At 38.9% G+C, this 23288-nt stretch overlaps 8 protein-coding genes and 1 non-coding gene across 11 annotated transcripts; 8 read left to right on the top strand and 1 right to left on the bottom strand.

The window, feature by feature from the left end:
• Positions 1-274: 274 nt before the first annotated feature.
• Positions 275-2561, top strand: LOC103329525 (protein TIC 20-IV, chloroplastic). Its single transcript, XM_008232001.3, has 3 exons — positions 275-411; positions 1342-1481; positions 1725-2561. Exons 1-3 carry the CDS (start codon positions 356-358, stop codon positions 2381-2383), a joined length of 855 nt encoding a protein of 284 aa, XP_008230223.2. The 5' UTR covers positions 275-355; the 3' UTR covers positions 2384-2561.
• An 826-nt stretch (positions 2562-3387) lies between these two features.
• Positions 3388-6993, top strand: GAUT10 (galacturonosyltransferase 10). The gene is made up of 2 exons (XM_008232002.3): positions 3388-3970; positions 5134-6993. The coding sequence occupies exons 1-2, from the start codon at positions 3821-3823 to the stop codon at positions 6580-6582; spliced, it is 1599 nt and encodes a 532-aa protein (XP_008230224.1). The 5' UTR covers positions 3388-3820; the 3' UTR covers positions 6583-6993.
• Positions 6994-7325: 332 nt separating this feature from the next.
• Positions 7326-7397, top strand: TRNAD-GUC (transfer RNA aspartic acid (anticodon GUC)). The gene has a single exon. It is a non-coding gene; the product is annotated as a tRNA-Asp (tRNA).
• Positions 7398-8353: 956 nt separating this feature from the next.
• On the top strand, positions 8354-11029 carry QWRF3 (QWRF motif protein (DUF566)). Its single transcript, XM_008232047.3, has 6 exons — positions 8354-9701; positions 9830-9949; positions 10068-10184; positions 10266-10355; positions 10449-10556; positions 10694-11029. The coding sequence occupies exons 1-6, from the start codon at positions 8490-8492 to the stop codon at positions 10793-10795; spliced, it is 1749 nt and encodes a 582-aa protein (XP_008230269.2). The 5' UTR covers positions 8354-8489; the 3' UTR covers positions 10796-11029.
• Positions 11030-11174: 145 nt separating this feature from the next.
• On the top strand, positions 11175-12622 carry LOC103329559 (syntaxin-124). Its single transcript, XM_008232048.2, has one exon. It carries the CDS (start codon positions 11575-11577, stop codon positions 12490-12492), a length of 918 nt encoding a protein of 305 aa, XP_008230270.2. The 5' UTR covers positions 11175-11574; the 3' UTR covers positions 12493-12622.
• A 1000-nt stretch (positions 12623-13622) lies between these two features.
• Positions 13623-15817, top strand: LOC103329527 (uncharacterized). The gene is made up of 4 exons (XM_008232003.2): positions 13623-13806; positions 13903-13973; positions 14588-14674; positions 15528-15817. Exons 1-4 carry the CDS (start codon positions 13686-13688, stop codon positions 15549-15551), a joined length of 303 nt encoding a protein of 100 aa, XP_008230225.1. The 5' UTR covers positions 13623-13685; the 3' UTR covers positions 15552-15817.
• A 309-nt stretch (positions 15818-16126) lies between these two features.
• Positions 16127-18619, bottom strand: LOC103329529 (uncharacterized). The gene is made up of 2 exons (XM_008232004.3): positions 18177-18619; positions 16127-17667 (listed from the first exon to the last, which is right to left on the bottom strand). The coding sequence occupies exons 1-2, from the start codon at positions 18369-18371 to the stop codon at positions 16318-16320; spliced, it is 1545 nt and encodes a 514-aa protein (XP_008230226.2). The 5' UTR covers positions 18372-18619; the 3' UTR covers positions 16127-16317.
• Positions 18620-19665: 1046 nt separating this feature from the next.
• Positions 19666-22597, top strand: LOC148918153 (formiminotransferase cyclodeaminase-like protein). Of its 3 annotated transcripts, none has more exons than XM_089051014.1 (3): positions 19666-19750; positions 21322-21738; positions 21968-22597. In XM_089051014.1, exons 1-3 carry the CDS (start codon positions 19678-19680, stop codon positions 22477-22479), a joined length of 1002 nt encoding a protein of 333 aa, XP_088907140.1. In that variant the 5' UTR covers positions 19666-19677; the 3' UTR covers positions 22480-22597. The 3 variants fall into 3 exon arrangements, with proteins under 3 accessions (XP_088907140.1, XP_088907141.1, XP_088907142.1); XM_089051015.1 differs by lacking the exon at positions 19666-19750 and adding an exon at positions 20065-20207; XM_089051016.1 differs by lacking the exon at positions 19666-19750 and adding an exon at positions 20803-20857.
• Positions 20342-21039, top strand: LOC103329560 (uncharacterized). The gene has a single exon (XM_089051017.1). It carries the CDS (start codon positions 20342-20344, stop codon positions 20756-20758), a length of 417 nt encoding a protein of 138 aa, XP_088907143.1. The 3' UTR covers positions 20759-21039.
• Positions 22598-23288: the final 691 nt, after the last annotated feature.

Genomic DNA, 23288 nt, shown 5'->3' with positions numbered 1-23288 from the left:
AAAAGAAAATCTGATTAAAGGAAATTGTTCAACTCACCCATCCTACCTCCTTCGGAAAGTTTAGAGGATGCGCATATACATACCCAAATTGGTTAGTAATTATTTGTTTTTAATATTATATAGGATAAGAGTTAAACTATTTGCATTTCAATCCTTGAATTAAAAATAAATAACACAAAACCCTTATTTTGGGTAAAATAAATAAACTTCATACTCCCTCAACCATTTAAAAATTCCGCACTAGCCCAGTTGATTTTTATATAGGAGTGGGGCCCTATAATACTTGCGTACAAAGGAACCTAGACGGCGCCGAGTATTTAACAGTGCGCGAAAACAGAACACAGCTCAACAAGCCATGGCAACCACCTTGGGCTGCCGCCTTAGCGTTCTTGCCTCACCCGCTGCCTCTCGGTACGTATTCGATCCTTATAGTTATAGCTACCATTGATCTCATAAATACAGAGAAATGAAAAAAAAAATTAAAAAATTAAAAAATTAGCGTGTTTGGTAATCAGATCGCCATCTTATATGAAAGATAAGGAGCCCACTTCTGTTTTTGTTCTTAGTTTAATTTTGATTTTTTTTAATTTTTTTTTTGGTGTGGCTTCGTTCATTTTTTTCTTTTCGATTTCTTAATTCCTTGAAACAGTTGTAGGATTTTAGGGTTTTCAGACATTAGGGACGGAAACTTTTCTTCAAGATTTTAGAGTTTTTGATATTATGTAAGAGGAAAAACTTGGGAATTTACGAAATTGTTTGTGTAGATATGATATTATTTCTCAATTTCCTTTTGGTATGAAGCACTCTCGTTCTCAAAAACTGATGGCATCTCCAGAAGAAAAAATTAGTTGTACTGAAATGAACATAGCTTGCTTTTTGATGAGAGGGTGTTTTCAGAACAAACAGAGTGGCCAAATAAGTGTGTACCCTTACCACGAGCACGGCCATGTCATACATGGTTCTACAAAAAATTGAAAACAGTTTTCTAGAATCTGTAATTGCCAAAAGAAAAGGTGGTGGAGACACGGATAAAGGGCCACTGCATTGTAATGTTAGAGACGTTCTGTGACGCCCTGTTTCGGAGCCTTGGAAGTCAGATTCTAAGGCCGGAGCTTATTTCTAAGGGTCTGAGTGATATAGATTTCTATCTCATGTGTTTCACTTAGATGGTTATTAAAACACAATTATAAGAATTATTAGCATCATTGTTTCTCAGCTCCTGTCTTCATCAATAGCAGCATTCTATTGAAGAAACAAAGAGGGTTTCAGTTCAGCTTGATGATTGTTTCTCAGCTCCTGTCTTAATGCTAATCAGTATACATTATATTGGTCTTTAACTAGGTATAACGATGTGAACCTCCAAAGACGCAACAAGCCTAACAGGGTTGCATGCAAATCTAACTTGAATACATTCCCTATATTGTCCAGCAGCAGAAATCTACAACAACCTAATCACAATCTGCATGGCTGGACTTCTACAGGTAATCATCTTCCTTGTTTCAATCGCAAGAAATGAATCAAAATAGAAAAATCCCATCTAGCCAATCCTTGGTCTTAGAGTAAAAGAGGTTTAGAACCTATAAGCTTATTTGAAACTAATCTGTTGTTTGTGTTATGATGAGCTCATTTAATATGTTATGTTCCGAAGATGAAATGCGTACTTGCATAGGAGCATCATTGAGATTGTTTTTATGCTCTTATAATCCTAAACTCATAATTTTCAGGATTGCCAAGCTTGCACCTGTCTGCTACATCATCCACATTGTTGAGGGGAGAACGAGGCAGTCAGTCACACAAACTACCAGTGTTACTTGGACAACGCAAGTCTTCAACATTGGCACAAGCAAAAAAGAATAATTCCATCACTATACCTTTTCCAAAAATGGAAGAGAAGCCAGATTGGTGGTGGAGAACTTTAGCATGTCTCCCCTACTTGATAGCTTTGCAGATGTCTGATACTGGGTTTCTCATTAGACCCTTCACAGAACACTACGAAGTATTTAGCGATTTGGTTTATTATGTCCCAGGAGCAATAACGAGGTTACCTGCCTGGTTCGCAGTGATATATACCTTACCTACATATTATGGAGTGGTGAAGAAGAAAGAGTGGCCTCACTTCTTTAGGTACCATATAATGATGGCGATGTTGTTAGAAATGATGATGCAAATGGTAGAAGTTTCGAGCAATTTTTTTCCGCTGATACACTTCAATGGGACGTTCAGCATAGAATACTGGGGAGCTATCTCATTCGCGTACATCTTCATCTTGTTGGAGTGTATAAGGTGTGCTCTTGGTGGCAAGTATGTCAAACTCCCATTCCTCAGCACACCTGCGTTAGCGCATACTCTTTTTGAAATAGAAGGCTACTACAAACCTTTCTAGAGAGTCATTCCGGCGCCCTCGTGAGTTGTATGTTGTTTTAGTTTTTTGTTGGCTTAGAGATCAATTTACATCTGTACTAGTTATTGGTTTACTTATTTTCATTACATTTGTTCTGGGTTCTTGCATTGTAAAAGAAAAACAAGTCAAAAAAACAAGAAATAAAATTCCATTTGAATAAGTCTGTGTGATTTGGCTATGCGCTTGGGACGAATGGTTATACAATTTTATCAACATTATGTTTTTGAATTGAAGGTCAATCCTAGCAACAAATCCGATGGATTTCTTTCTTCTCTTTTATGACAAGGGGAGGAGAGGGATGTTTGAATTTGAGACTTTTTTCGATGTTGAATGTTCCAAGTAGATATCATTTTCTAACTTCAATTATCATTTAATTCATTTCCACTACTAATATCACTGAGACTTTTTGTGATAAAACTCTACATCTATTGGGCTTTGTAGGTATTTAAGTTGAGGACAATTTCGGTGTTGCTCCCTCTAAAATCTTAACATGGTATTAGAATGCGGGTTGATTGATTGGGCCTGAATTGAGCGATGTGTCTTGACTCCACGTGTGGTCCACTACATTGTGGTCCCACGTGAGAAGGCATGTTGAAGAATATAAAGTTTCACATCTTGACTAAATAAAATAAAATATATAATGAATAGTTCCACAACTACAAATGTGTTTGCATAAAATATAATTCACGTTCTAGAAAAATCTTCCACGTTACGCTCGATAGAATTGTTTAGTATATGTGAAAGTCAGAAATCTGAATGCGAGGAATTAAAATGTTGGGTGCATGTCTTCGTCGCATAGAGGAAACAGACCTGAAAACCCCCCAACATTATTAAGAGAAGCCACGAGATCAAATGAAAATGACCCCAGCATTTGAATTAATTATTCTAAAACTCGGCTGTTATTTTCATCTGAATCTCATAGGCATATAGTCATGCGCATGCCCAATGAACAAATAAATTTAAAATAATAAAAATTAAGAAAGTGTATTATTATCAGAATTTAGACAAAAGAGAATAGCCCACACCACTCTCACTCCACACAATCACACACAAACTCCCAACTGTTGTTGTCTGTCTGGTGAAGAAAGACTGAGAAGACAATTGAGACCAAAAAAAAGACTGAGAAGACGAGCTTCTTCTTCCTTCTTTCTCTTTGCCAAATTTCCCTTCCCAGTGTTGCTAAATCTTCGTCAATCCAAAACCCAACCCAATTCAAGTTATTCAACCCTCATAACCCTAAATTTCAATCCCAATTATGATCTCAAATCTCAAGTCTCAGCCCTGGAAAAGTATTGTGCGGTAAGATCCCGTCACTCGAATTTAATCCACCTTGGCGATCTCTGTCTAAAAGGCTGCAACTTTCTCGGGAAACAAACGGGTTCCGTATTGGCCCTTCAGATTTGGAACTGGTAGAGAATAATGAGGCGGAGAGCCACGGACTTTCGGAGGCCCCTGAGGAGGCGGTTTCCCAATGCCTTGTGGTGGGTACTGTGTGGGGTTGCGGTTTTGCTCTTCATTTTCACTTTGAGCAGAGGAAATCAGATGGAGTCCAGGCCTGTCATTCCCACGGTATATACTTCTCTACCCTCTGTTTTTTTTTTTTTTTCGTTTTTGGTTTAGTTGAATGTTCCTTAGAAAATGTAGGAATAAAGAGGGAATTGGAGTTGTAGATATTGGGTTTTTGAGTGACTTGGGAGGTGAGCTAGAAAAGGCTGAATTGGGTTGTGAATGGAACAGTTGATTGGTTTCATGGCAATGAGTTTTTTTTGTCAGTTTGGGAGCTAAAACAGCAAAAAGATGTAAGCTTTAGAATTCGATTGTATTTTGCTTTTATACTTGGTGTTATTAGCTACTATAGAAAGGAGTTGATTTTGTATACTTGGGATTTTGTTCATGCTAAGACATTAGTGTTATTGAGTTGGGGTTTGGCTTTTGATCTAGTTGTCATCTGACATGATCTTATTATTCCCAAAACTTTCATTGAAAGGGTTCAAGACTCTCCTTTTCATGTAATAGGAGTTGAGTGCACAAGATCTATTGGGAGGAAAAAAAACCTGTTACTTTCATTATCTATTATGTGGAATGTGACAAGGAGTATACCAGAAGGGTACTAAAAGAAATTTTGATATGTGTAAGGGATTCCAGGGCCATTTGACTGAACTTGCTTTCATCATGGATCTTGAAATATAGTACACCCTAGAGAAGCCTAAAAATAGTTAATGTTTTTGAGAGGCAGTGTAGAGATTTAATGCTTGTCGAATGATATGGATGTGCTTGGCTGATTGTCTTTTTGAGTGTATCAAAATTTTCAGACTAGTATGCTCATATTGTGGATCCTTGTGAAATTTGTGGAGTTCATTACATTAAAATCAAAGAAAAAATGTAGAAATTTTATTGTCATCACAAAGTCAAGGAACACTTAGTTTAGATGTCATCACAAAGTACAAATAATAAAAACTCCGGCTGAATCCTAGCATTCTGTTTTGGTAATGTATCATGACACCATATCATGTGGTCTGAATGCCAGGAAGCTGGTTTTATATGGTGGCACCAATATCCTCCTTCATGATTTTGGTAGACAAATTGAATTTTCTTTTTATTTGGTCAAAAGACAAATCTTTGTTTGATTCTTTTCTGCAGTGGAGGAAATGATAGATACATCGTTTTTCCCTTTAGCTTTTCCACTTTCTTTTGCAAAATTAAGAAAATATGTGCTTGTTTTCCTTCCGCAGAGATACAGGAATGATAGACTTATGGAAGGCCTTAACATTACTGAAGAAATGTTGAATCCCAACTCAGTTTCCAGGCAGCTCAATGACCAAATTGCTCTGGCAAAAGCTTTCGTTGTGATTGCCAAAGAAAGCAACAACCTTCAATTTGCTTGGGAATTAAGTGCTCAGATTCGAAGTTCACAGATCCTGCTGTCAAATGCTGCAACCAGGCGAATTCCTCTGACAATTAGAGAATCGGAAACTGCGATTCGCGATATGGCATTAATACTGTACCAAGCACAGCAGCTCCATTATGATAGTGCAACCATGATCATGAGACTGAAAGCCAAAATCCAAGCTCTGGAAGAACAGATGAGTTCTGTGAGTGAGAAAAGTTCAAAATATGGACAAATAGCTGCTGAAGAAGTCCCAAAAAGTCTCTACTGTCTTGGTATTCAGTTGACTGGTGAATGGTTCAGAAACTCAAATTTACAGAGGAAAACCAAGGACAGAAAGCAAATAGACATGAAACTGAAGGATAACAATCTCTATCATTTCTGTGTCTTCTCTGACAACATCCTAGCAACTTCAGTTGTGGTCAATTCAACTTCTATAAATTCCAAAAGTCCAGATAAGATTGTCTTCCATCTCGTAACCGATGAAATCAACTATGCTGCAATGAAGGCCTGGTTTTCTATAAACAGCTTCAGAGGAGTGGTCGTTGAGGTTCAAAAATTTGCGGATTTTACATGGTTAAATGCTTCTTATGTTCCCGTACTTAAGCAGCTCCAAGACTCTGAAACTCAAAGTTATTATTTTTCTGGAAATAATGATGATGGCCGGACACCAATCAAGTTTCGGAACCCAAAGTATCTTTCTATGCTTAATCATCTGAGGTTTTATATTCCAGAAGTTTTTCCTGCCCTGAAGAAGGTGGTGTTTTTGGATGATGATGTTGTGGTTCAGAAGGATGTGTCTGATCTGTTCTCTATTGATTTGAATGGTAATGTTAATGGAGCGGTGGAGACGTGCATGGAGACATTTCACAGATACCATAAATATCTGAATTACTCTCACCCTCTCATAAGAGCACATTTTGACCCTGATGCATGTGGATGGGCGTTTGGGATGAATGTTTTTGATTTGGTTCAGTGGAGGAAGAGGAATGTCACTGGTATCTACCACTACTGGCAGGAAAGAAATGTAGATCGAACATTGTGGAAACTTGGCACGTTGCCACCTGGATTGTTGACGTTCTACGGATTGACAGAGCCTTTGGATCCCTCTTGGCATATTCTGGGTTTAGGCTACACAAATGTTGATCCTCATTTGATAGAGAAAGGAGCTGTGCTGCACTACAATGGAAACTCGAAACCATGGTTGAAGATTGGGATGGAAAAGTACAAGCCCCTTTGGGAGAAATATGTTGATTATAGCCATCCCTTATTACAAAGATGCAATTTCCATTGATTTCAGACATAGAAGTTTCTTCTCTATCACGACAGAGTTGGTGCGTAAAGGAGAGATGTAGCCTTTTTGAGGTCATGAATGCTTGCATGATGATTTTGCAAGATCAAGCATGGGGATTGGTTGTAAGATGGGTAGTGTTTATTTGATCGTGTTGTAGTATAGATGATTTACTTCATTATAAGTCATTCAGAATTGTTAATGCTAACCACTATTCTTGAATAACTTTTTGTTGTTGTTGCAGTATCTGTGCTATAGGTTGAACTGTACAACCTTGGTAGTTTGTAGTATCCTTTTGATTTGGTCTCTTGTGCAATACATAGATAGGATATTGCCTTTTACTGCCTGGTATTGGACCTATTGGTAGGCAAAGTTTCTTACATCCTATCTAATCAAATTAATCATTTTCATCTACGCTTAAGATTTGTGCTTGGCTGGCTTCCTTTCTTTCTTCACCTGCTGACATGACAACATATGCTTGTTTCAAGTTTCAACCGCAAAGATGCAACCGGTAACAAGCAGGAATGATAAAGAAAATGTAAAGTCGATTTTTGATCTGATAGATTCCCATAAAGTAAAAGAAAAAGAAATTTGATAGAGAGAAATCATAGTTATAAGGTAAAGCTAAATCGACATAATGATAGAGAAAATAGCGTTAAAACGAATGTAAGGCTTTGTATCTTTTTGTACTACTTCTGCTTTAAGATCTGTTAAATAAGATGAACCTAAACGCTAATAACAACAAGGTCGTTGTAGTATAGTGGTAAGTATTCCCGCCTGTCACGCGGGTGACCCGGGTTCGATCCCCGGCAACGGCGCTCCTTTCTTTATTATTATTATTTTTTATACTCAATATTCTTTGGAAATAATAAAAATAAAAGGTTATTTATAAATTCATTTAAAAGAACATTCTTCTCTCTGTGCCTTTACCTTCCTCAAAATATTGAATTGGCAGTTGACTATTTCTTTGATATGAGATTAGTTTGCCACTTCAAATTTTGAGTTGAATCAACAATAAGATAAAACAGGATTTTGATTGATTGGGTTCGGTTTCAAATTGGAAGAAGCTTGCATAGACACGCACGCTCATGCTAATCACAAATTAACAACAAAAACACATTATTTATTTAACAACTGGCAGATGCCAATCCAACCAAATCCTTCGTTAACTCTTAACTGCCGGCTTAATTGAATTACTTTGTACTGAGTCTCTGAGTCCCTACCTAGTGTGATTCTTTATTCCATTTGTCTTCTACTTCCTAACGTCTCTTGCTTCACTCCCATCCAATCATTACTACTACCCTTTTGAGTCTTTTACCACCGAAAACTAACGTTCATTTCCAAACAAAGTTACTTGTATCTAACCACATATTACTTGTATGAGTAGCACATATATAGCATTACTACCATTGACAAGTTCCACTATGCATTCAATTAGTAAATATAGTACATCGTTAAGATTTTTATCAAGCTTATATTTATACATTTACGATGATTATATGCATCGGAGTTGATTTCAAGATTCATTATTTTATCAAAGGATTGATTAAGAGAAATGTCACTTCTACGACCGATGTTTTGTGTTCAAATCGCCTATCTTATATATGAAAAAAGAAGTCATTATTTTGAAAAACAATTAATACACTATTTTCGTCTATATTCCACTTATTGCCAAGTTAGTCAACACAAGGGCATTATAGTGATTTCACCTCCAAAATCCCCAAAAAACCCCCCTCGTATGCCGGCGTAGGATCTAATTTGCCGCCATTTCAAGTGTGGTGGTTTGTTTTTGGTATCATCCCATCTGTTTCCAAAGGAACGCAGATATCAATTCTTCAAATCCTCACATACTCTTTTCGCACCAGTAATCAACCATTTCTCTCTCCCTCTCCTTCTCTCTCTAACAAATCATGAAGAAGAATGACAACAATCAAGTCGTCACAGAGCAATCTCACAAACTCAGAAGACCCAAATCCCGCGAAGTAAGCTCGCGGTTTATGTCATCACCAACTTCAGCCACTTCGCTCGAAACCACCACCAACCTCCCATCTCCAAACCAAGCCATCTCGCCAGTCCGGCGCAAATCCGGTTCGCCTTTCAACGAAACCCGAAAACCCAAAACCCAGCTCGATGACTTGGGCCCCATCCGAGGACTATGGCCCTCTTCAACTTCATCATCAAACAAGAAGCTCGACACTCTAGCCGATCACCTTGGAAACGACAGGCTCAAAGATCATATCGAGACTAAAAATTCAAACTTTGGTAGGCAGAGAAGCCGCAGAGAAGTGGGTTTGTTCGAGAATGAAAAGGAGAAAGAGAGAGAAAGCGCCAAGGAAAATCACAAACCCATCATTGGTGGGTCGATGAGATACCCGAGAAACTTCAAGTTTCTGGGAAAATCTACTTCCCCTTCTTCTTCGTCGTCTTCGAGTAAGTTTTCGAGTAATTCGAATGTGGTTGTTCCTAGGAGATTTTCAGTCGACGAAAATGCTCTGTATCAGAAACCGTCTCGGCGAATTTCGGATGGTTTGTCCGATACTCTTGATTCGGGATCGGAGTGCAGTGATGGCTGTTCAGGCCAGACTGTTGGGTCTCCAAATGCGGGTTCAAGTTCGAGAAAATTGGGCATGGGGGTTTCTTCAAAGTACACGAATGAGGTACCTTTAAGGCATCGAAGAGGGACATCGGATTCTAATCTCCCGATATCAGGAGATAAGTCTCCGAAGTTGAACAAATTCACCATTAAAAATGTGATCAGGAGAGCTCATTCGCTGACGGGGGCGACGACACAATGGGCATTGTCGCCGGGAAGAACAGGGTCGCCGACGATGTCTGTCGAGAACATGGGCGTACCGATGTCGTTTTCGAGCTTGAAGCCTCCTACTAGTCCCTCAAAAACCAAGGGGGTGGAGAAGTTGCTCAACTTGGGGTTGGACTTGTTCAAGAGTAAGAAATCTTCTTCGTCTAGCTCAGTGCTGGTAAGGTCTAATTCGGTTCCTTCGGCGCCAAGTATGACGGAGATGGGTCATCAACTTCGGTTGCTTCACAACAGATTGATGCAGTGGCGATATGCCAATGCTAGAGCTTATGTTGTGGATGAGAAGATAGCTAATCAAGCACAGGTTATCTCTGATTCTAGTTCTACTTTGTGGGAACAATTTTTTTATTTATTTTTATTCTCATGAGATTATGAGGTTACCATAGTTCAGTTCATAACTGGGAACTGTTTGTTTTTCAATGATTTTTGCAGTCCAATGTTATATATGCTTGGGATAGTCTTATAAAGTTGCGACATTCCGTGCTACAGAAGAAACTGAAGCTAGAGAAAGAAAAGCTTGACCTGAAGCTGAATTCTATACTCCGATCTCAAGTCAGTAGCAAACAACAATCAATAAATATTTTGTTACAAGATTAATGGTGTGCAGATGTTCGGATTGATTCAGACAACCTGTGTTAAAATGTGACTGATGTGTTCGTAATTTGTGTAGCTTAAGCCATTGGAGTCTTGGGGAGATGTGGAATGGCAACACATGGCAGCATTTTCCATGATGAAAGAGTGCTTATATTCTGTTGTCTGCAGAGTACCCCTCATTGAGGGTGCAGAGGTAGGCCAAAGGAAACTGATTGTAAGGTTTTGGTTTCAGCGAAAGAGATTTGTTTTTCTAACAAAGCCAAGCATTCTGCAGGTGGATACTCAATTGGCTGCTTTTGCTATTCGACATGCTTCCGATCTCACAGCTTCCATGAAGTTGTTGCTAGCTACTTTCTCACCTCTGGTATACTTCAGTGGTTTGTAAGCTTATATACTACTACCTTGTTACCTGAAATTTGTGCAATGCGGACTCACATTGAACCCGATTCTTGAACAGGCAGAGCAGACTGTTCCTTTACTGTCTGAATTAGCAAAGGTCGTTGCACAAGAAAAATTGCTTTTAGAGGAGTGTCTTGAGCTTTCCAAGACCATAACGACGCTTGAGGTAATAAAAGAACGCTATTCTTTTCCAAATCAAGAACTATACATGTTTAAAATTTGACCTACTAATGCTTAATGTCATATACGAGTGGCTCAAAACTTCTCAGAAGTGACCTATTTCTTTTTATTTTGTGCGGACAGAGTCAGGAGAGGAGTTTGAAGTGTAGTATTATTCAATTGGAATTATGGAAACAGGAGAAAATTAAGCAGCAACAACTAAAACAAGAAGATATAATGTCATGATCTATCTATTTCAACATTATATAGCACGGGGCTAAGTGACATCATCATATTGTCTAGAAATCATGACCTGGGAGATGATTCGTGAAACGTACCATTGTAGTGTATATGTGAGTACAAGCTTCTGTAAATGAGCAAGAAAATTTTGATCATTAGCCGATGAACATATTCCTTTTTTTGTAATATCATTTTTTATGATCATATATATAAATTGGCTCTTATTTGATTCTGCTTTCATCACCATGTGTACTTGTAGGCCTGTAGTTGCAGCATATTCACTTCAGCTTGCTTCTAACTTTCCATATAATATGTTTCCATGACATATGAGTAATTTAATCAGCCCTGCATTGTAAATCTGCAATGCCATGTTTTAAGTTATTGTATTTCACTTGCCAAGCCACAAATCTACAGGGGCAACACTACAAATGTTTAGTGCTCTTCATGTTTCTTTTATTTAATCAATTTGGTCAACACGTACTTATGTTTGACAGTTTGAGGCCAGATCTATTGGAACGTAAGTCAACTTTCATTTAGATTACTGTTTGAATTTGCAATCATGATCATTGAGATGAAAATCAATGACAAAGTCAAACCCAATTCAAAGGGTGTATCAAGAAGGAGAAGCAGCCATGTGGCAGTTCATGGGCAACCATGAATTCCTCTCCCCTATAATGTTGGTCTTCAGAAAAGTGAAAAATGCTATGACCCTCTCACCAGTCCGTACCTCAAACAAGTTTCTCCTGCCTACCAAACAGCAAAGCTTATCAAGATAAGCTGCCAAGATGAACGATCTGTTTTTGAGCGATTCATTCAAAAGATACAAGGACCTTGAACAACAAGTCTGCATTGATGATATGCAGGCAGGTGGTGAGGCCTGGAAAGAGACTGTCAATCTTGATGGATTCTTTAAGGAGATAGAGAATGTCAAACATGACATGAGAGCTGTAGTGCAGCTTTACAAGCGGTTACAGGAAGCCAATGAGGAGAGCAAACTCATCCACGATGCCAAATCCATGAAAGAGCTTAGCGCCAGGATGGATTCTGATGTTGAGCAGGTATTGAAGCTGGTTAAAATCATCAAGGGGAAGCTGGAAACACTTGAACTCTCCAATGCTGATCAGCGAAAACTTCCCGGCTGTGGAGCAGGGTCATCTTCTGATCGAACGAGAACTTCAGTACTTAATGGCTTAGCAGAGAAGCTCAAGGACATGATGGATGACTTTCAAGGCCTCAGAACCAAAATGGGATCCGAATACAAAGAGACAGTTCAAAGGAGGTACTTCACAATAACAGGCGAGAAGGCCAATGAAGAAACGATTGAGAATTTGATATCGAGTGGAGCGAGTGAGACATTGCTTCAGAAGGCAATTGAGGAGCAGGGTCGTGGCCAAGTTTTGGACACTGTTCAAGAGATCCAAGAGCGGCATGATGCCGTGAAGGAGATGGAGAAGAGCCTCATTGAGCTCCACCAAGTGTTCCTAGACATGGCTGCACTGGTGGATGCACAAGGGCAGCAGCTGAATGACATAGAGAGCCATGTGGCACGTGCCAATTCATTCGTCAGGAGAGGAAATGTGCAGCTTGAGGTAGCTAAGGACTATCAGAAGAATAACAGGAAGTGGGCTTGCATTGCCATAGTTATTAGCACTTGTGTTGTTATCATTCTTCTTTTACCTGTTTATCTTCACTTCAAGAGTTAACAAAAGATGCAATTGCCATCTGGAGTAACAAGAAATTGATTGAGTTGTTTGAGTTCCAGTTCATTGGACAAGCAGATTTGTATTCCCTCTACGTTTTTACTTGACTAGATTTACATGGTATGAAATATAATTCCACTGTATCGCTGAAGTTCACTTTGAATCAATGCAAAGTAACAACTACTTGTGATTATGAGAAGCTATTGTTTCAAACGCAACGCAAAAACCTAAAAGCTCATACAAACACGATTTATATACAAGTAGATGAGTGGCTTTCCTTTGTGTGCTAGGCTCATATCAGTGTAAAGGAAATTCAAATAAATATTTAGGTTTTTTAGGTTTTAGACATAAAAAAAATTTCACTTTTGGAAAAAGCCAAAGCTTTTTCAAAAAAGACAAAAAAACCACTCAACTTTCAAATCAAAGACATGCAAATGTATTGGATTCCTTAGGAAATCTAAAAATAAATATGGGTATTTTTGTCCATTTTTGCTTCTTTTAAAATTTTTCTCTCCTTTTGCTTTTTCCAAAATGTCCCTAAATATTTTCGATTAGGCATGATACATTCTCCGCTATGAACAAATATTATTTAACTAGATTTTCAAGTCTTGCATATGTTCCCAAGAACATTGGATGGGCCCAATTGGTTAATTTTAAGAGTAATTCTTTGATTCGACAACAAATCACCTCATCCGTTCGGCCCACAACATAACTAACGAAGTAATGCCGTATGAGGGGAGCTTCTACAATAAGGAGTTAAAGTGAGGAGGTTATTTGAGGAGACCGATCCGACCGTCAAAACATTTAAAATATTTAAGTCTCATGATTTCTTTACGTTTGTTGATGGTGAGATTTGACCTCCTCAAATAACCTCCTCACTTTAAGCCCTCATTATAGCCTTTCCGCGTATGAGACCCCAATGCAGGGGCTCCCTTGTGTGCATCTGCGGCCGGACGGGTGAGGTGATTCATCCGGACCAGAGAATTTCTCCAGTTTTGGGCTTACAAGCCTTTTGGGCTCAACTTCAGAAACTAACCCAAGTAAAGTACCCAACGCTCCGTTAGTAATTCTCGCAAACGACGACGTTTTTGCGCTACTTGTACTCATATGACGCATAACTCATAAGCAAGCATTTCCTCCATTTTCTGTGTCTCGCTCTCCTCTTCGTCTACCTCTCATCTCTGAAGCGCAAAGCCATGGCTACTTTAGCGGCGGCCGCAGCTCGTCAATTCGCAACTTCAAGTCGAATCTCTTCGGCTAGAACCTCGTCTCAAGCATCGAATCTAATCCAAAGACGTGGCCTTGCCGGCGCTGCTGGTAAACCGTAGATTCAATATTGTGTTTTTCCATTACTTGATTCCCGATCTAGAGTTTGAGCTGATTTTATTTCAACAAAAAAATTTGAACTTGCAGATCATCATGGAACCCCAAGGATTAACGTCTGGCAAGACCCATTGAGCCCATCCAAATGGAAGGAAGAGCATGTCAGTCCCTCTCTCTCTCTCTCTCTCTCTCTCTGTGCTTCGTTTTCCTTCTATCTTAAATTTCATTGTTTTTTTTTTATAAATTTATAGTCGTGGTATTCGTTTTCATGAAATTAGTTTCTTGTTGAATTTTAATGGGTTGTGATGATTTTGATGCCTTTTTTAGGTTTTCATTTAACCCATTTGTTTGGAATTGACATTCGTCAAGGAAAAATCTTTATGTCTTAAGATGTAGAATAGCAGCATAAACAGCAAGTTATCACAAAATGCATTCCGGTTATTTTGGGTTTGAACCTTTTCCCCTCCAATTTGAGGCTTGTCTCGGTCAAAATTACGAAACTTGGCTTCATTTTAATTTGGATCAACTACATAGAACCCCCCCAAACTTTGTTAACATTTTTATTAGTTAGATAAAGCAATGTTAACATTTTTATGGGTGCTGAGTTATGATTCTCGTCTGAAAAGACGTGCTAACAAGAGGCTGTTAGCTATGGAAAAGTGGTTTTACACATTACCTTGTTGAAGTTCCTTAGCTTTGTTCTTGAACCTTTGGTATAATAGAAATTACTGGGCACATGAAGTTGTTTTCTTGACTGGAATCTGTACTTTTGCAGTTTGTAATTGTCTCTTTATCTGGCTGGGGTCTACTCATCTTTGGGGCTTACAAGTTCTTCACTGGAGGCAAAGGCAAGAAGGAAGAGGTACTTCAGATTTCTTTAACCCATAAGTATTAGGATGTGTTATGGTTGGTTGTGGGCTTAGGCATCAGATGTGCAAAGCAACATTGCTGTGTTTTATTATTTATTTATTTATTTTTGAATTAGCACTGTTTTCAATGCAGAAGGATGCGTGTCATAATTTTGTGTTATCAATCAGATATGCCTTTATATGGCTGTTCCCTGTCTCAATCTAGTGAGATGTTGTAGTTTTACATTGTTTCCAGCATCTAGGTTTGTTAAATCTGTGCATGCTTAAAAATAAGTAGGATGCCAAAAACATAACTAGAGAACTCACGTTGCGTCTCTCACTTTATACTCTTACAATAAATGGTTGTTCTCCTTTTGTCCCGTCGTCACATTCCCTGCTTTATATTGTATGTTTTTGGTGTTATGATATAGATGGCTTGGTAATCTATAGTTAGTGGTTCACCTCTAAGAAAATTTGCAAGATGACACTCTTGTTTGCAATATTCAAGGTGTTCACATATGGCAATTGGATCACATTATTACAGGGTGTTGCTTTGCTAATTGCTACTAATGCCCCACATAGAGCTAGCTATGGATCAGGTTAGGGGAATTTAGGCTGGGTCAGGGTCTTGTAGAGTACTTCTGTGTGAAGCACGCAATGCAGTGTGCCTTTTCTTCTGTGTTTATTGGTTGGACAATCCTAGTAACTCTAGGATCAGGGAGAAAAAAAAAACTAATTTTGATTGAACCAGGTAAACATAGCTGAGAGTGTAGTTTAGCATTCCAGTATGGGGTCACCGATGTAAACTATTGTGTTGTTTTGTGATGTACTTTTCGCTTTTGCTGACTAATTCTTGTTTTGTTTCAGAAACTGGCGGAAGCATCGCACTGAGGTTTGGAGTTTTAGATATTCCCAGAACTTCTTTGAAATAACGAGTTTGCTTGGATATAATGTCTTCAAATTTCATTTTCTTTGTCAGCAACTGATTTTTGATCAGTCTATGGAGATTGATACATTGAAAAAATATCGAGGTTAATGGCTTTGTTGGGAGTTTATGCCCTGTCCAATTATGTCTTTTTTGTAGTTACTTTTGTGATTCGATGCATTAACCTTTCATGTGTCAATAAAATAATGACATTCTCCTTCCTAGTTCAAAATTCTTTTGATGGCTTTAAAGGGCAGTTAATTATGCCCTAGAGAACTAACCCCAATCAGACCCTTATCTTATTGTTGGATTCAATAGAAATTTATTAGCAAGTAAATAGTCATTTTCAGTAAATTAGAAAAGCCACTCAAACACAAGGAACATTGTATACTCCAATTTCGTAATATCTGCCCTTTTTTTTAAAATCAAGTCTGCAACTCATATCGAAGCGATTCTTCAATTTCTGGGAAATTTTTTTTATAGGAAACTCTTTAATAGCGCAAAGTTGTTTTTCTAGTCTGCAGTTTCTTTTTCTGGGGAATTCTTAAACCAAATGAATCACTCTCTTGGCTATTCAGGGATGTTAATTGCTAAAATCCGGGTTTGTAGAATAAATACACCAGATTTCAGTTTCACTCTGGCTTAAACATGCTAACCAAACATAACTAGCAATAAAAACAGATATCTAACACTTCCTGACCAAACTGAAGTCTTAAGAACTTGTTAAATCTGCTAAAATTCAGACTCATCTACCTCCTCCCTGTACTCTTCTTTATCTTCTTCCAAATTGGAACCAGATAATTCATCAAAGAGATTATCATCAGTTGCATGTTTTTCTTGTTCTTCTGCATCTGCAACTTCCAAATCTGCTGGCAAGTCCTGTGTATCCGCAGATTTCGTTTGTTCAGCACTATTTTCTGGTTTGTTGATATCCCTGTTGTTTAGTTTCTGTTGTATGTTGATGGCTTCATGGTCTTTTGATTTTCCAACTTCAAGTCTCTGTTTGCCATCACCTTTAAGTCTCCTGTTTGAAGCTGCTTCCTCTAAGTCTCCACTGTCCGTAGACCCATTCTGATCATCTTTGATGTATCTTGTACTTCTCACACTTCCCACTCCATTGTTTTTAAAATTTCCCCTGTTCTCCAACCTCCTGTGCTTAGCAATTAATCTCCATTTCTTACGTCTATTGCCACTAATAAAGCCATGCTTCCCTCTCACTCTTCTAGACCTTCCACTGTTGTCAGAGTCGTCTTGCATTTCCAACTTCATCCCACCTTTAGGAGTCGCATGAAGTTTCTGACTCTCATTGAGTTCAGAGTTTTCAATATTTCCATCATCTTTTCCATTAGTCTCACTAATTGCCTCAGCTGCATTTGCCAGATTACTTTCCTCACCATCTTTGAAATTCTCACCTTTCTTTCCTTGGCCCTCCTCTTCGGTGTCGCCTTGTTTGATATTCCTGTCTTGAGGGTTCACGAAATTCTCTGACTGTTTGCTCATCATTTCTCTCCTATCAGTTTCTCCCTCTCCCTCTCCAATTTGATCTTCTACTTCTGTTGTGTTCTCACCCTGTCTAGGACGAATGGATTTATTCCCACTTCCACCTTCAATTGGCCTTGCTTTCTCAATGTTCTTGTTAGCGGTGGTGGATTCTTGCAATCTATCAGCCTCTTCTGTAGTCTCAGTCACCTCTGTTTTCCCTTTTCCTGTCACACTTTCAGACAAGGTTAGAGTTACAGCTGGATTTGATGGATCATCAGTGCTCACCGACGAGACCTTAACCGGGTATTCAAGATGGTGTTTCAAATTTTCAACTTCAGCTTCCTTTTTCTTCAAGATTTCTAATAATTCCATCACTTGAGGATTCTCATTCTCCACGTTCACTCTCTGCATTTTGATTTCACTCTGCTTCTCCTCAAGTGCGGCCTCCATGGTTTGTAGCTCCTCTTTAAGCGAATCAATGGTGGACTTAAACTCCAAGACTCTTCTGTCAAGCTCCATCTTTTGGGTTCTAATGGAGTATAGCTTCGTTGTCATCTCTTCGTTCTTCCTTTTCAACTCTTTGGCGTAGTATCTCTCCTTCTGTGAGGGTAAACAAATAGCAAAATATCACTAAATAGAATCTCATTAGCCATATATGCTAATCTTGTTTAATAATACGCTTCGTAATCAATCATAATTAATCATCCACCCCTCTCTCCCAATTCAACGGCACCCCCAAATTAAGAAAATCCCAAATAAAATAAGTGGTCACTGATTAATTAAGTAAGGTGTTTTGGTCAAAACGGGTGTATCTCTTTAGAATATAATATGTCAGGAGCTTTTCAAAGAGCTTCTGGATCTGCATGTCGATTGAAACGGCAACATGAATACATACCAATTAACAGCTCAAAACAAGCACTGGTTTGCAAGCCATAATTTTCTGGGTGATTTTCTTTAAGGAGAAAACTAAAAACTCAAAAGGGGAGATGAAGGCATGTCAGCATTTGCTTAATTAGTAGGTGGCGTGCAAAGAGAAAGAGATTGATTTGTAGTTCAGTGAAAGCGGGTTGATTTCAATAGACAGAGAGAGACAGAGAGAGAGAGAGAACCTGTAAAAGGTGGTGAAGAGAAATGAGGTCGGTGTCTTTCTCTTTGAGGAGGAGGTTGAAGATGCGCCTCTCCCTGAGCTTGTGAAGCACCATCACCCCAAGCAATGCTGCCCCAAATGCCATCACCAACATCAATCCATATGGCCTCCCTCTGCTGCTGTTGTTGCTGCTTCCATTCCCATTCCCCTTAGCCATCTCTCTCTCTCAATGGGTCTCTCTGAGTGATCTCTCTCTCTCAGTCAGTCATAATAATAATGATTAATATTAGAGTTTAATTAATTCATATAAGCATGTTGCTTGTCACGCAAAAAGGACCCCGCAACTACTCTCTCGTTCTCTCTCACAAGAAAGAACTCACAAAGGGCGGAGTTAACAAGGATGAAGTCAAGTGTGAGTAAGCATGGGAACTGTGTCCACAGCACTGATTCTAGAAACTCCTCTTTACCTTTTCACATATTTATTTCTTTCTTTCTTTCTTTGAGCATTCCCATGTTCTCTTTCAAAATTACAACAATGTCCCTCATTTTTTCATGGGGTGTGAGATTTTACTTGGGCTTTTTAGTCCCTCAATTTCCCATATTGTCCCTCATTTCTCCACTTAGGCTATCGCTTTGCTTGTATTAATTTTTAAAATAAAAATCAATTACATCCATCCCAGATTTGTGGTAAGGAAGTCCCAACTTAAAAGCCCATATTTCTAACCAAAAAACAAAAAGGTAGAAGACTGTATTTTATGAATTGGGCTGTAAGCCTTGCGGCGGCAGAAGTAACAGGGACTCTAAGGCACCTCCACCGCAGCCCAATTTGCCAGGGCAAGAGGCCTCCCCAGCGGGGTTTGGACCTCCAGTGCAGGAAAGAGAGCCCGGGCAAGCTTTGGGTCCCACCAACCCGGGCAAGCCTAAGAGCAGATCTTGCCTGGACTTCAACCCGAAGGCGCTGACATCAGTGAGGACAAATCCAAAAAAAAATTACCATTGTCATGTGAGTTTCACACGCCAACGTAAAAAATTTGACTTCTGCTCGATGAATTTTTTTTAAAAACAAAATAACAAAAAATTCTTGATTTTTTTTCCTATAAATACCTAACAATTTTATTCACTTTCCACACCAAATCTTCATTCAAACTCTTCTCCTTCCAATATTTTTTACTTTCCACTTACATTATTCACTTTCCACACCAAATCTTATTTGAAATATGATATTATAATTTTTTTTAATGAATATCCGAAAATTTTATCTGGAATAAGACACGTGGCAACTGAGATTCTCATATGAAAATCTTTTCTAAAAAATGATGGACACGTGGCAACCAAAAATCTTATATGAAATTTTAATTAGAAAATTTTATACGAAAATGTTATCTGAAATTTTAAGTGATAATTCACGTGAATAGTAGCAGTCATTGCCTTAGCTTTAGCCTTTTGAGGTGAATATGCTCTAATAGGCTATGCCTACCTTCAAACTTGACCCATTTAAACCAAAACTGGATATTTTGATCCAAATGCATAGCCACCACTTACCACCACTATTCACAAGCGCACTCTTGCAGTCTCGAAGACTTCCACGATCATCAGGTAGATATATATATTTTCTCTTTCCTATTTTTGCTTTAGTAAAAAGTCACTTTTGGCCTTTATAGTTTGTCACTTTTACTATTTTGATCTCTATTGTTTCAATTTGGTCAATTTTTCAAGCACAATCCTCAATTTTTGTCAATTTCTTTTAACTTCTGTTAGTTATGGAGGGACAATTCAGTCCACAAATTATTTAAGAAATACATTCCTTTCAAAAATAAATAATACAAATATTAATTTAAAAACTTAATTTAAAAAAATAAATAAAATCTCTCTCCCCTTGTCCTCTCAACGGCAACTCCCAGCCCCGGGACGACATCGTCCTCCACCTCCACGCCCACGCCACCTTCGTTTGGAGGAGCAGCTGCGTATGATTTTAGCTGCACTTTAAAATCAAAGCACTTGTTCTCTGTTAAACGATCAATTTTAAAAACCCAAAGGCGCTGAGATATTTCAGGTACCTCTTGCATCAATTTTGATTAGCCTTGTCTTTGTTTTCGGTCCCATAGATTGGGATTTTAGGGTTACACGTTGAAAGTTAAAAGAAATTGAGAGAAATTGAGGATTGTTTGTTCTCCATAGTTGTGCTCCATGGAAGACATATTAGAACCAGCTGTGAATCTCGTTGAGAACCTACATAAGGAAGGCTTCGATGAAGGCTACGGAGACGGCCTAGTCGCCGGAAAAGAGGAGGCAAAGGAAGTGGGCCTCAAGCACGGCTTTGAGGTGGGCGAGGAGCTCGGCTTCTACCGGGGCTGCGTGGACGTGTGGAACTCTGCAATCCGGGTCGACCCGACCCCGTTCTCGCTTCGGGTCCAGAAGGGTGTGAAGCAGATGGAGGAGTTGATTGAGAAATACCCAGTTATGGAACCCGAGGACGAGAGCGTCCAAGATGTAATGGAGGCTCTGAGGTTGAAGTTCAGGGCGGTTTGTGCTTCAATGGGTGTGAAATTGGGGTATAAGGGGTATCCGGGAGCTGCTTCTGAAGCTAAGCAGATGTCGTATTGAGTTGGGTTCTTGTCGTTTTACTGTAATGGGTTAGTCTCAAGTTGATGTTTTGGTTGAAGGAGGAGTGTGAGTTGGTCAATTGTTTTCTGGGTTGTGAGTGTTCCTCCTGGTCTAGTTCTCTAATCTTCCTCTAGTTTTAGATTTGTTCTTTACTCATAGAGTTTCCTAATATGTGTTGCTGAAATTATGATATGATTATGGTGTAATTAATTAGTTGAAAAATTGTACACTAAAGAACGTTTTGTTCTTCATGGTAATCTGATGAACTCTATTGTTTTCTATATGTCGAGTCTGAGTAAATTAACTGCAAGACAAGGTTCTTTGGCAATTTGATATAGCTTTTATAACCCTGGACTTCCCATTGCATCAAATTTATAAACATTATTGCAAAGCATCCTTCATCGCAAATTTAGGTTGTGCTCGGATACTTTTATCACCAGCCACTAGTAGCTAGCTGAAGTAGTGGCTAAGGTTAGAGGATTTTGTGGTCCGAGAGAAACTATGGCCACACTGTTTTTGGATGGTGTCTGTTCATTGTGGTAATCGGTGGGGTTTTTCTGCAGCTACTGACGAGCAGGGAGGAGAGAAAATGTTGAAGTCGATGCTTGGTTGCTGCAAGGTGTACATTTCTGAAAGCAGAAACAGGGCTGCGCTGGAGGGCATCGAGCGAGCTGCTAAGCTTTTCTCAGAAGCACCCATTGTCAATAAGTTTGAAGATGAGACTTACAACAGAGTTGGTTACACTCTTGTCTCCAAGTTGGCTCCAAAGCCATCTGAGGATCCTTGTCCCTTGAGGATGGCAGTGCTTGCCATGGTTAAGGCTGCTTTCGAAACCATCGACTTTGAGATGCATTGTGGAAGTCATCCCCGGCTCGGAGTTGTGGATCATATATGCTTTCACCCCCTGCTTGGTGCTTCTTTGGACCAAGTGGCTGGGGTTGCAAACTCTTTGGGAGCAGATGTTGGCTCTAATCTCCAAGGTTTGCTCCCTTGACTGTGAGACCACATTATATTGTCGATAGTAGTAGAATGATGAGCAAATATGCTTTTAAAGATGATTAACTGGAAAGTAGAAATCATCTGGCTATGTTAAGCTATGTGATTATTAGCAACAGTCAAATTCAAATTCAAATTCAAATTCAAATTATATGGATGGAAATCAGTTTATATTCTACATGGATTGCTGATAATCTCAAATGTAGCCTGCAGTTCCTACTTTTCTCTATGGAGCTGCCCATGAAGAGGGGAGGACACTTGATTCAATCAGAAGAGAGCTGGGTTATTTCAAGCCAACTTCTAGTGGAGAACAGTGGGTTGGGGGCCCAAAATCAGAATACTTGGCGCTGAAGCCGGACAAGGGACCCCCTCAAGTGACTCGGGGAAAAGGTGTCATTGTGATTGGAGCAACCCAGTGGGTTGATAACTATAACGTCCCAGTTTTTTCTACTGATATTGCTGCTGTTCGTAGAATTGCAAAACGAGTGAGTGGCAGAGGAGGTGGACTTCCTTCAGTCCAAGCCATGGCACTTGCACACGGTGAATCTGTCATTGAGGTAGCTTGCAATTTGTTGGAACCGGAGAAAGTGGGAGGAGATAGGGTTCAGCTTGAAGTTGAGAGGCTTTCAGAGGAAGAGGGGATAAGAGTGGGGAAGGGCTACTTCACTGATTTTTCTCAAGAAAAATTAATTGAAAGTTACTTGCAGTCAGGTTGCTGTATGTGAACTTGTTCTTTCATGTATCCTTGTGAGGCTACTGATTCTTGAATTGTCCAATGTATGAAATTTGGATGGTTCTATTGGCATTATATTTGAAAATCGCTGAGGCTTTGATTTGTGTAAATTTTTAGTCGTAATAATCCCAATGAAATTGCTATTAAAATAATAATAATAATAATAATAACCCCATTATTAGGAGAAACACTCTCATGCAACGGGGATACATCCCGTCCAATAATGTAATGACACATGGGATAACTTTTCCAAGTGTCATTGTGTTATTGACATGAGATAAGAAAACAGTGTTATTCTCGTTAAAAGAAATGTTTTTTTTTGCAATATTAGGAATGTCTTGCAGAAGAACAAATTTATTTAGTTTTAGCTAGAAACAGCTGTGTGTTTTTTTTAAATGAGGCTAGAAACAGCTGTTGCTCATACTAGTCAAACGAGATTTAAGGCCTCTCTTTCAGCATGTGTTGGATCGCACAAACTATCTGAGACAAGCTTTGATGAATAAAATCAAAAGAGTTTTCTTTCAATATGATAAGGCCAATGCACCCGTGATGAGACTTCATAACTCGTCTGGTTGAAGCTTCTCCATCTGTCGTTGTCAACTCACTGTCCAAACATTAGTTTCTTTCCCAATTTTTAATTAACTTGAAGCTTTGGCGTTGTTTTTGGAATTTATTATTTGAATTCTATCTGTTTGTTGTTCTTAATCATGTATTTTTTTAGTATAATTATGGAAGTCTATTTGGTGCTTACTGCCTAGTAGTAGTAGTACCTCACCCGACAAAGCATGGCAAATTCTTATC

Source organism: Prunus mume, linkage group LG4, assembly GCF_029339155.1.
Source record: "Prunus mume cultivar Tortuosa linkage group LG4, ASM2933915v1, whole genome shotgun sequence".
Classification (NCBI taxonomy): Eukaryota; Viridiplantae; Streptophyta; class Magnoliopsida; order Rosales; family Rosaceae; genus Prunus; species Prunus mume.
This window is presented reverse-complemented; position numbering and strand designations above follow the sequence as displayed.